At 42.0% G+C, this 12,367-nt stretch overlaps 1 protein-coding gene and 1 long non-coding RNA gene across 2 annotated transcripts in view; one reads left to right on the top strand and one right to left on the bottom strand.

Annotated features, from left to right (window-relative positions):
- The window catches only part of LOC126068111 (uncharacterized), a 99,294-nt gene extending 92,767 nt beyond the window's left edge, over positions 1–6,527 (bottom strand). The window contains exon 1 of the long non-coding RNA XR_007515554.1: positions 6,480–6,527. This is a non-coding gene — a long non-coding RNA (uncharacterized LOC126068111). The remainder of the gene's footprint in view (positions 1–6,479) is intronic.
- An 81-nt stretch (positions 6,528–6,608) lies between these two features.
- The window catches only part of GALM (galactose mutarotase), a 68,956-nt gene continuing 63,197 nt past the window's right edge, over positions 6,609–12,367 (top strand). Inside the window, exon 1 of the mRNA XM_049870229.1 lies at positions 6,609–7,026. Within this exon, the coding sequence (XP_049726186.1) occupies positions 6,837–7,026 (190 nt within the window). The 5' untranslated portion in view covers positions 6,609–6,836. The remainder of the gene's footprint in view (positions 7,027–12,367) is intronic.

Raw genomic sequence — 12,367 nt, 5'->3', positions numbered from 1 at the left:
CTGGACAAGAGGTCTGCAGTGATTATCCCTTGTCTAAACTACAGTGGTACTTCTTTCTCCTCTGTATCACAGAGTTAAATTAAAACCAGAATTTTCCCCATGATTCATCTCACTTGTCCCTAATTCAGTTCTCTGTATTTTCAGCACTTTGTCTGATAGCCACTAACATTAATGGACAGCTCAGTGTGTGTTCAGAACCATGTGCCACAACTACCACAGCCTCCACCAGACTGAGTTCAGCACAAATAGGTGGTGCCTGGCTACCATCATTAACTGCTCTGACAGGGATCACAATAAAGGGTCCCGGACAGAGCTGGAGAACAATGTAGACCAAAATTCTAACTCGCAAAAAAAAGCCAGACTTACTGGCCTGACAGAGACTGGAGAAACCAGAGAATGGAGTGTATGGCCCCCAGACACCCTTTTATCTCAGTAACGAAGTCACTTCTGAGGGTCACCTTTTAGCCAAAGATTGTTGTTATTAGGTGCTGTGGAGTTGGTTCCAACTCATAGCGACCCTACGTACAACAGAACACAACACTGCCTGGTCCTGTGCCATCCTCACAATCATTGTTATGCTTAAGCCCATAGTTGCAGCCACTGTGTAAATCCATGTTGCTGAGGGTCTTCCTCTTTTTTCCTGGCCCTCCACCTTACCAAGCATGATGTCCTTCTCCAGGGACTGATCCCTCCTGATAACGTCCATTGTATGTGAGACGCAGTCTCACCATCCTTTACTTTTTCGAAGACAGATTTGTTCGTTGTTTTGACAGTCCATGGTATATTCAATATTTCTCACCACCACCACAATTCAATGGCGTCAATTCTTCAATCTTCCTTATTCATCATCCAGCATTTGCATGTATATGAGGTAACTGAAAACACCATGGCTTGGGTCAGATGCATCTTAGTCCTCAAGGTGACATCTTTGCTTTTTCAACACTATAAAGAGGTCTCTTCCAGCCAATCTGCCGAATGCATCTTTTGATTTCCTGACTGCTGTTTCCAAGTAAAACGAAATCCTTGACAACTTCGGTCTTTTCTCTGTTTATCACGGTGTTGCTTATTGGTCCAGTTTTGAGCATTTCTGTTTCCTTTATGTTGAGGTGTAAGCCATACTGACGGCTGTAGTCTTTGATCTTCATCAGGAAGTGCTTCAAGTCCTCTTCACTTTCAGCAAGCAAGGTTGTGTCATCTGCATAACTCAGGTTGTTAATGAGTCTTCCTCCAATCCTGATGCCCCGTTCTTCTTCATATAGTCCAGCTTCTCCGATTATTTGCTCAGCATACAGATTAAATAGGTATGGTGAAAGGATACAGCCCTGACGCACACCTTTCCTGACTTTAAACCAATCAGTATCCCCTTGTTCTGTCTGAACAACTGCCTCTTGATCTATGTAAAGGTTCCTCATGAGCACAATTAAGTGGTCTGGAATTCCCATTCTTTGCAATGTTATCCATAATTTGTTATGATCCACACAGTCAAATGCCTTTGCATAGTGAATAAAACACAGGTAAACATCTTTCTGGTATTCTCTGCTTTCTGCCAGGATCCATCTGACATCAGCAATGATATCCCTGGTTTCACATCCTCTTCTGAATCCGGCTTGATTTCTGGCTGTTGATAAACTGCTGCAGCCGCTTTTGAATGACATTCAGCAAAATTTACTTGAGTGTGATATTAACGATATTGTTCGATAATTTCTGCATTTGTTAGGATCACCTTTCCTGGGAATAGGCATAAATACGAATCTCTTCCAGTGGGTTGGCCAGGAGCTGTCTTCCAAATTCCTGGCATAGATGAGTGAGCACTTCCAGGTCTGCATCCGTTTGTTGAAACTTCTCAGTTGGTATTCTATCAGTTCCTGGAGGCTTGTTTTTTGCCAATGCCTTCAGTGCACCTTGAACTTCTTCCTGCAGAACCATAGGCTCCTGATCATTTGCTACCCCCTGAAATGACTGAACATCAACCAGTTCTTTTTGGTACAGTGACTGTATATTCCTTCCATCTTCTTCTTTTTTTTTTTATTAACTTTTATTGAGCTTCAAGTGAACGTTTACAAATCAAGTCAGTCTGTCACATATAAGTTAATATACATCTTACCCCTTACTCCCACTTGCTCTCCCCCTAATGAGTCAGCCCTTCCAGTCTCTCCTTTCGTAAAAACTTTGCCAGCCTCCAACTCTCTCTATTCTCCCATCCCCCCTCCAGACAGGAGATGCCAACACAGTTTCCATCTTCTTTTAATGCTTCCTGCAATGTTTAATATTTTCCTGGTAGAACCCTTCAATATTGCAACTCAAGGCTTGAATTTTTTCCTCAGTTCTTTCAGCCTGTGTGTTAAAACCCTTTTGGTTTTCTACCTCCAGATCTTTGCATATGTCATTATAATACTTTGTCTTCTTGAGCCTCCATTTGAAATCTTCTATTTAGTTCTTTTACTTCATCATTTCTTCCTTTTGCTTTACCTACTCCACATTCAAGAGCAAGTTTCAGAGTCTCTTCTAATATCCATTTTGGTCTTTCTTTCTTTCTTGTCTTTTTAGTGACCTCTTGGTTTCTTCATGTTCTTATGTCATTCCACAACTTGTCTTCAGTCATTAGTGTTCAATGCATCAAATCTATTCTTGAGATGGTCTCTAAATTCAGGTGGTATATACTCAAGGTCAAACTTTGGCTCTCACAAACTTGTTCTAATGTTCTTCAGTTTCAACTCAAACTTGCATATAAGCAGTTGATGGTCTGTTCCACAGTCAGCCCCAGGCCTTGTTCTGAATGATGATATTGAGCTTTTCCATCGTCTCTTTCCACATATGTAGTTGATTTGATTCCCATGTGCTCCATCTGGCAAGGTCCATGTGCATAGTCGCTGTTTACATTGGTGAAAAAAGGTATTTGCAATGAATGAAGAAGTCATTGGTCTTGCAAAATTCTATCATGCAATCACTGACATCTTTTCTAGCACCAAGGCCATATTTTCCAACCACCAATCCTTCTTCTTTGTCTCCAACTTTCACATTCCAATCGCCAGTAATTATCAATGCATCCTGATTGCATGTTTGATCAATTTTAGACTGCAGAAGTTGGTAAAAATCTTCAGTTTCTTCTGCTTTGGCTTTAGTGGTTGGTGTATAAATTTGAAAAATAGTTGTATTAACTGGTTTTCCTTGTAGGCCTATGGATATTATCCTATCACTGACAGCATTGTACGTCAGGATAAATATTGAAATGTTCCTTTTGACGATGAATGCAATGCCATTCTTCTTCAATTTGTCATTGCCGACATAGTAGACCATATGATTGTCTGATTCAAAACAGCCAATACTAGTCCATTTCAACTCACTAATGCCTATAATATTGATGTTTATGTGTTTCCTTTCATTTAAAAAAATTTTTTTATTGTGCTCTAAGTGGAAGTTTACAAATCAAGTCAGTATCTCATATAAAAACTTATATACACCTTGATATATACTTCTTTTTCTAGTTGCTTTCCCTCTAATGAGACCGCGCACTCCTTCCCTCCACTCTCTATTTTCGTGTCCATTCAGCCAGCTTCTGACACCCTCTGCCCTCTCATCTCCTCTCCAGACAGGAGCTGCCCACATAGTCTCATGTGTCTACTTGATCCAAGAAGCTCACTCTTCCCCAGTATCATTTTTTCTCCCATAGTCCAATCCCTGTCCGAAGACTTGGCTTTGGGAATGTTCCTGTCTTGGGCTAACAGAAGGTCTGGGGACCACGACCTCTGGGGTCCTTCTAGTCTCACTCAGAGCATTAAGTCTGGTCCTTTTATGAGAATTTGGGGTCTGCATCCCACTGCTCTCCTGCTCCCTCAGGGGTTCTCTGTTGTGTTCCCTGTCAGGACAGTAGTCAGTTGTAGCCAGGCATCGTCTAGTTCTTCTGGTCTCAGGCTGATGTAGTCTCTGGTTTATGTGGCCTTTTCTGTCTCTTGGGCTAGTAATTACCTTGTGTCTTTGTTGTTCTCATTCTCCTTTGTTCCAGGTAAGTTGGGACCAATTGATGCATCTTAGATGGCCACTTGCTAGCATTTAACACCCAGACGCCACTCTCCAAAGATGGATGCAGAGTGTTTTCTTAATAGATTTTATTATGCCAATTGACTTAGATGTCCCCTGAAACCATGTCCACAAACTCCCACCCCTGTTATGCTGGCCTTCGAAGCGTTCAGTTTATTCAGGGAACTTTTTTGCCTTTGGTTTAGTCCAGTTGTGAACTTGCCTGTATTGTGTGTTGTCTTTCCCTTCACCTAAAATAGTTCTTATTTTAGTGAAAACCCCTCTCCCTCCCCACTCTCACAACCCTCAAAGAATATTTTCTTCTCTTTTTAAACTATTTCTCGAGTTCTTATAATAGTGGTCTTATACAATATTTGTCCTTTTGCAACTGACTGATTTCACTCAGCATAATGCCTTCCAGATTCCTCTATGTTATGAAATATTTCACAGATTCATCGTTGTTCCTTATCAATGCATAGTATTGTGTTGTGTGACTATACCATGATTTATTTATCCATTCATCTGTTGATGGGCACCTTGGTTGCTTCCATCTTTTTGCTATTGTAAACAATGCTGCAGTGAACATAGGTGTGCATACATCTGTTCATGTAAAGGCTCTTATTTCTCTAGGGTATGTTCCAAGGAGTGGGATTGCTGGATCATATGGTAGTTCTAGTTCTAGCTTTTTAAGGAAGAGCCAAATTGATTCCCAAAGTGGTTGTACCATTTTACATTCCCACCAGCAGTGTATAAGTGCTCCAGTCTCTCCACAACCTCTCCAACATTTATTATTTTGTGTTTTTTGGATTAATGCCAGCCTTGTTGGAGTAAGATGGAATCTCATTGTAGTTTTGATTTGCATTTCTCTAATGGCTAATCATCGTGAGCATTTCCTCATGTATCTGTTAGGTACCTGAATGTCTTTTTTAGTGAAGTGCCTGTTCATATCCTTTGCCCATTTTATAATTGGGTTATTTGTCTTTTTGCAATTGAGTTTTTGCAGTATCATGTAGATTTTAGAGATCAGACGCTGATGGGAAATGTCATAGCTAAAAACTTCTTCCCAGTCTGTAGGTAGTGTTTTTACTCTTTTGGTGAAGTCTTTGGATGAGCACAGGTGTTTGATTTTCAGGAGCTCCCAGGTATCTAGTTTCTCCTCTACATTGTTAGTAATGTTTTGTATACTGTTTATGCCATGTATTAGGGCTCCTAGGGTTGTTCTTATTTTTTCTTCCATGATCGTTATCATTTTAGATTTTATATTTAGGTCTTTGATCCATTTTGAGTTCATTTTTGTGCATCGTGTGAGGTATGGGTCTTGTTTCATTTTTTTTGCAGATGGATATCCAGTTATGCCAGCACCATTTGTTAAAAAGACTGTGTTTTCCCCAATTAACTGACTTTGGGCCTTTGTCAAATATCGGCTGCTCATATGTGGATAGATGTATGTCTGGATTCTCGATTCTGTTCCATTGATCTAAGTATCTGTTGTTGTACCAGTACCAGGCTGTTTTGACTACTGTGGTGGTATAATAGGTTCTAAAATTAGGTAGAGTGAGGCCTTCCACTTTGTTCTTCTTTTTCAGTAATGCTTTACTTATGCAGGGTCCATTTCATCTTTGATGATTTCCAGTTTTCCTAGATTTATACTTCGTACATTCCATGTTCCAATTATTAATGGATGTTTGCCACTGTTTCTTCTCATTTCGAGTCATGCCACATCAGCGAATGAAGGTCCCAGGAGCTAGACTCCATCCACATCATTAAGGTCAACTCTACTTTGAGGAGGCAGCTCTACCCCAGTCATATTTTGAGTGCCTTCCAATCTGAGGGGCTCATCTTTTGACACTGTATCAGACAATGTTCTGCTGCTAACCACAAGGCTTTCACTGGCTAATTCTTCTCAGAAGTAGACCACCAGGCCCTTCTTCCTAGTCTGTCTTAGTCTGGAATCTCAGCTGAAACCTGTTCAGCTGACCTGGGTGACCCTGCTGGTATTTGAATACTGGTGTCATAGCTTCCAGCATCACAGGGACACACAAGCCCCCCACAGTACGACAAACTGACAAACGCGTTGAGGAGCCAATGACAGGCTCATAAAACAAAACGCAACTAAAGGGGCACACCAGCCCAGGGGCAAGGACTAGAAGGCATAAGTAGACAGGAAAGCTGGTAATAGAGAACGCAAGCTCGAGAAGGGGAGAGGTGTTGACATGTCATGGGGTTGGTAACCAATGTCACAAAACAATATGTATACTAAAAAATAAACCTTCATCTAAAGAACAATAAAAAAAGAAAAGAAACATGAGCCAGAAAAGCAGGTAGAATATTGCACTTAGAATTTGGAAATCCTAAAACCAAAAAAACCCCAAACCTATTGCCGTCAAGTCCATACTGACTCATAGTGACCCTGTAGGGCAGAGTAGAGCTGCCCCACCAGCCTGTGGGTTCGAAAAGCCTACCTTTATGGTTAACAGCTGAGCGCCTTAATCCCTGCGCCTCCAGGGCTCCTTTTCCTAAGACTACGGGCCCCATAATGCAATTCCACCTTCCAAAAACTACTAATCCCAGCATGCAATGCAACCAGTTACCGATGGAAAACAACTGCAAACCTGTTTGGAAATTTTGCCTTTAGGTCGTCCTCAGGAAAAAGAATGACCTGGAAAGGCCCCCGTAGGGTAGTTTTTGCAATAATGGTCACTCCCTAAATCCAAGGGAGGAAAGGGAGGAGTCTGAGCCAGGTCACTTGCCCCTTCTCCCGTAAACTTCTGTGGCTCTTTGCTTGGTGGCAGCCGTTTGAAGGACCTGGAGTTTTCCCCATGGCTTCAGTGACCAGAGCGGTGTTTGGGGTCCTGCCGTCGGGGGCCGGAACAGTGGAGAAGTTCCGGCTTCAGTCAGACCTGCTGAGAGTGGACATCATCTCCTGGGGCTGCACCATCACAGCTCTGGAGGTCAAGGACAGGCTGGGGAGAGCCTCAGATGTGGTGCTCGGCTTTGCCGAGTTGGAAGGTGGGTTGAAATCGGCCCCGAGCTGCAGGCCGGCCCCACACCCACCCCTTACACAAACCCTTGTGCGCTGCCCGTGACGGAGGAGACGGAGGGAAAAATACCCGAGCTTATGATGGATCCGAGTGCTTGAACCAGGGTTGTGTTTGGATCCAGTTTTGGAAAAGAGACAAAATGAATGTAAACAGCTGCAGGACTTTGCCTCCGGTTATACATTCAGGCTTTGCTCAGGGTAAAACACCAGCCATCGTGGGGGCGATCTTTGAACTGAGAGGGCAGCGATGAGGAGGCGGCAAGGGGGTGTGGCTCCTAGTGCTCTGTGCGCTTTCTGAAGAGGGAAAAATCGAAGACGTGCGTGCTTTCTGCTTCCGTTTTCCTTTGCCAGATTCTCTTTGAGGCCTGGTCGTTGCAGTAATGCTGCAACATAAGCTCAGTGGACGCAGAGAGCTTATCTGCCTTGCTCGGTGGGGCACCCGTCATAACCTGCCTATAGTGCCCAGCACCCCGTGACTGTTCGATAATTATACATTGAATGAAACAGAGAAGACCAACTTATTGTGTAGAAATGAGGCCTATGAGTCGGAATCCACTCGATGGCCCTGGGTTTGATTTTGTTTTGTTTTTAAGCTAGGATGGGGGGAACCATGGGTGGCGGAAGCGGATTTGTGATAGGCTGTTAACCTCAGAGGTTACCATTTTTAACCCACCCCATGGTGCCACAGAGGAAAGGCCTGGTGACCTGCTTCTGTGAAGATTACAACCAAGAAAACTGGATGGAACAGTTCCACACGGTAACACATGTGATCGCCGTGAGTTGGAATCCATTCCACGGCAACGGGTTTGGTTTTTTGGTTTGGTTCATAACAAGGATGGGCCTTTATTCTATTGGAATCCGTGGGCAATTAAGATTATTTGTTAACTCATGCATTCAAAAAACTCCGTTAATTCAATTAATTCATTCAACAACATAGGCAAGGTCCCACCCTCAAGGAGCTTGCTTGCAGTTTATCTAGGGAGATAGACCCTAATGAAATGGCTGCATAGATAAATAACTACAGTTGCCAGTTTGATTGACAAAAAGAAACCCATTGCCGTGGAATCTATTCAGACTCATAGCGACCCTTTTATTTCAGCAAAGGAAAATGTACATGGTGCTATCTCTTGGCCCTATAGTGTAGCTAAACAGAAAATGAGGTCTGAAATAATTTGGCAAGAGGGAACTGCTTAAGAATTGATACCCTCTGCTCCGTGGTGGGGTGGGGACAAGATCTGCTAGAGAGGAGGTTTGAGGTTTTCCTTTAGGTGTGTCTTTCTGCTAGTTTAGTTCTTCAGATATGATTAACTTGATTGATGGTTTAAGGTCAACAGAAGACTCTGGGAGTGTTGTTTTTCCCATAGGAGTCTGAAATATGCTGTCTGTTTCCTTAACAAAATTAATTATAAGAATACTCCTGGGGATCTTATTCCTTCCTCTCTGGTTGCCCTTATCTACTTTGGAGTTTCCACAGCTTGCCTTGGAGAATTTCTGTGGTGACTTAAGTGAGGTTGTTAAAAGAGACACACTGGTAGGAAGGTTCTGGGACATGGGAAAATAAGTTTTTCTTCCCCTTCCTCTCCAGATCTCCTGCACTTCTGGGGGTGGGAGTTGACATTTGCTGTCTTCAGATTCAGAATGCAAGGTGACATATAAAAGAGGGTTCTTTGGAATTATTTTGCTGAGTCATCTCTCTCTGCTAGTAGCACAACCATTTTCTGGGTTGAAACAGATTCAAAACGAGATTACATGACTGGTGCAAAATCACCAGTGGAGCCAAAGGAGAAATGGGTATATGGCCTAGAATGCCAGAGCCGGTAAATGGATTGGAGGTGATAAACCGGGCATCTGCTTGTATCACCTCCTTTCCTTCTCTGCTTAACACTTTTCGGAGATACTACCTGCCCCCTGCATATACACATATATTCCCACTCACTTCTTACCATTTTTAGCGTCTTCTTATCATTTTTAAAGAGTCTCATGTATCTAAAAACACAAGACGTCTTTTTGGAGTTCATATGAAATGTGCCCCATGATGATATGACACCTAGGAAGTACCAGCTTCTTGATAAACATAGGTGTGCCAGTTATATGAAGGCATCTACAAACCTTCTCTAGGAGCCTGTGAGCCTCAGTGCAAGAAAATTTGTCTCCAAATGTTCTTTTAAGGGAGAGTGGATAATCCCCTTAGATTACAACAATCTGGCCTATATTGTCCTCTGTTTTAGTTACCTACCTAGTCTGCTATAACAAATACAAGTCTGGGGCTTTAAAGAACAGAAATTTATTTTCTCACAGTTCTAGAGGTTAAAAGTCCAAATCAGGGTCTTGGCTATGTCAGTCTCTTCCTTGTAGGTAGTTCTGGGTATTCTTTGGTTCCTTGGTTTGTAGGCAGTCCTCACAAGCTACTATCTCCTCCCTGACCCAATGTGTGCATGTCTGTGTCTAATCTGCTCTTTTTATAACTCAGAAGTAATTAGATTTAGAACCCATCCTACTTGTGTATGACTTGATTAACATAGTAAACAAAAAAGAAACATTATCACTGAGTTGATTCTGACACATAGTGACCCTGTAGGACAGAGTAGAACTGTCCCATAGGGTTTCCAAGGCTATAATCTTCAAGGAAGTAGATTGCCACATCTTTCTCCTGAAGAGCTGTTGGTGGGTTCGAACCCTGACTTTTTGGTTTGGTTAGCAGCTGAACTCTTAACCACTTCGCCACCAGGATTCCTTGATTAACACATTAGAAAATCCTATTCACAGGTATAGGGGTTAGGATTCCAACACATATTTTGGGGGGACACAATTTAATACATAACACTTTCCATATTATGAATATTTCTTGAGCACTTTAAATAACATTTTCTCACCAGGATGTAGCACAGGCCTTCACAAAATGCCAAGTCAAATCAAAGCATTTAAAATATTCTTCTAGGTTGGGAAAAAGGTGGGCATTTTTGTACCTATGCTATAATTTATATAACTTAATTATCTGTTTAAAAAGGAAACAAAACTTTTCAAAAGAGAGGAAGTTGAAAAAAAAAAATCCCCAGAATATTAAGTAATACTTTTTAATATGTTCAGCCACCTTTGAGGTTATTGCAAGTGGACCCTTCTTCCCTTTTTATGGCCCTATCTTTCAGGTTTTTGTGGACTCTTTTGGTATTGCCAGAGATAAAGAAGACTTCATGTAGGTCTTAACAGAAAGCATACTTGTCTCAGTCAGCAGAGTCTGAAACAGCACTGTGCTGCCATTTCGATCAATTCTAGTGCATTAAAACCCATGTTAACAAGAAACTCGCAACAGTGCTTGCTTGTCTTTAGGGAAGGACCCTGGGTAGTTGGGGTGCAGGGGTAGGAAGGAGACATAGTTTTCACTGGATGTTTTTTTAGTAATTTTTTCTTTTTCTTGTTGTTGAGACTACACACGCCAACTCACGTTTCTACATCTACAATTCATTGACATTGATTACATTCTTTGAGTTGTGCAACCATTCTCACCCGCCTTTTCTGAGTTGTTCACCGTGTATTATAAAACGTCTGAGTTTTATACCACATACAAAGATTACCTCCTCAAAAATAATTTAAGTAGTATAAACTTAAATAATTTAAGTACTGTAAACTGAGGTAAATAATTTAAAGTAATACAACTTGACAGAATAAGGGGTTGTTTTGACATTATCATGTACGCAAAACGTTTTGAGCCGCAAAAACCAGCTAAGCATGGATAATTCCGTGAGACGTGGTCCTTTTGTAATTGCCAGGTTAGACGTGAACAATTTCCCAGATAAGGTTATATAAACTGGCTGGATGACTGACGTAACGGGAGGTCGGACTGCTTCAGTTTCTCCCTGGGAAAATGATATCTCTCCTCTGTAGAACTCTGAAAAGGTAAATCAAACACTCTTTTAGTTGCAGCCTAGAAAAAGTGTAGTGTCTCATGTGAGTTTTTCTGCCATTTTTTTATATTTCAAAATGATTTTCATCTGACCCCCCCCCCCACAGTCATTATGACCTCTTTCAAAGCCTGTTATGAGAAGATTGGTTTATAAGCCACAGGTATAAACCTACCCTTACAATCAATGACACTCCTTCCCTTTCATCTTCCCCCCAGTTACCTCCAAAAACCCGGCGATTATTTCCACAAGAGCCATTATGGAAAAAGTAGAAAACTTAGCATACTTAGAAACCCTAGGTTCAGAAGAGGGGGTGGGGGGAAGGGGGCCAGTTGAGGGGCTGCTTTTTTAGGGAGAAATTTCACTAATGCCCTTGCCAGGGGCATTGAGGGTTCCTTTTAAATCTCTGCTTTGTCCTTTAAAGCTGTGTGACCTTAGGCAAGGACTTTAACCTCTCCAGAGATATTTCTCACCCGGAACAAATGGATTATGATGATTAAATGTGCTACCAGCTAAGAGTGCCTGGCAGAGTGAACAATTAATCACTTTTTCCCCTTTCCTTCCTTTGCCCCCAAATATCTTCCCTCACACTACTAGAACTTTTTCACTGTTAACACTAAAAAAATGGCACAGAGATTCATATGGGACAACAAACAACCATTAAAAAATAGAGTATATGAGATGGTTCAAATACTCGGCAATTAAAGTTTGTCATATTTAGGCAATTAAAGTCATATTTAGGATGTAGAGGTCTTGACTGAGAACCAAACCAAAACCAAACCCATTGCCGTTGAGTTGATTCCGACTCATAGTGACCCTACAGGAGAGAGTAGAACTGCCCCATAGGGTTTCCAAGGAGTGGCTGGTGGATTTGAACTGCCAGCCTTTTTGGTAAGCCCTGTGCCAACAGGGCTCGTAACTGAGAACAGGGAATCATTTTATTGTAGACTTTGGAGCACTCTGGCTAAAGTTTGGGCTCCCCAAGTTGAATGTCATAGTGGGAGCCTTTGGCATGTTAGAGAGGTAAAATGGGACATAACCTATGGTTAAGTGTTTATTAATTTATTCCAGCCAGTGCTTTGCCCAATGTCATGGATTGAATTAAGTTCCCCCAAAAATGTGTGTGTCAATTTGGCTGGGCCATGATTTCCAGTATTGCGTGGTTGTCCTCCATTTTGTGATTGTAATTTTATGTTAAAGAGGGTTGTAACACCCTTACCCATGTCACGTTCCTGATCCAATATAAAGGGAGTTTCCCTGGAGTGTGGCCGGCACCACCTTTTATCTCAAGTGATAAAAAGAAAAGGGAAGCAAGTGGAGAGTTGGGGACCTCATGCCACCAAGGAAGCAGTGCCGGGAGCAGAGCGAATCCTTTGGAGCTGAGGTTCCTGTGCTGAAATGCTTGTAGACC

The sequence above is a fragment of the Elephas maximus genome, chromosome 26 (genome assembly GCF_024166365.1).
Source record: "Elephas maximus indicus isolate mEleMax1 chromosome 26, mEleMax1 primary haplotype, whole genome shotgun sequence".
NCBI classification, from domain to species: domain Eukaryota; kingdom Metazoa; phylum Chordata; class Mammalia; order Proboscidea; family Elephantidae; genus Elephas; species Elephas maximus.
This window is presented reverse-complemented; position numbering and strand designations above follow the sequence as displayed.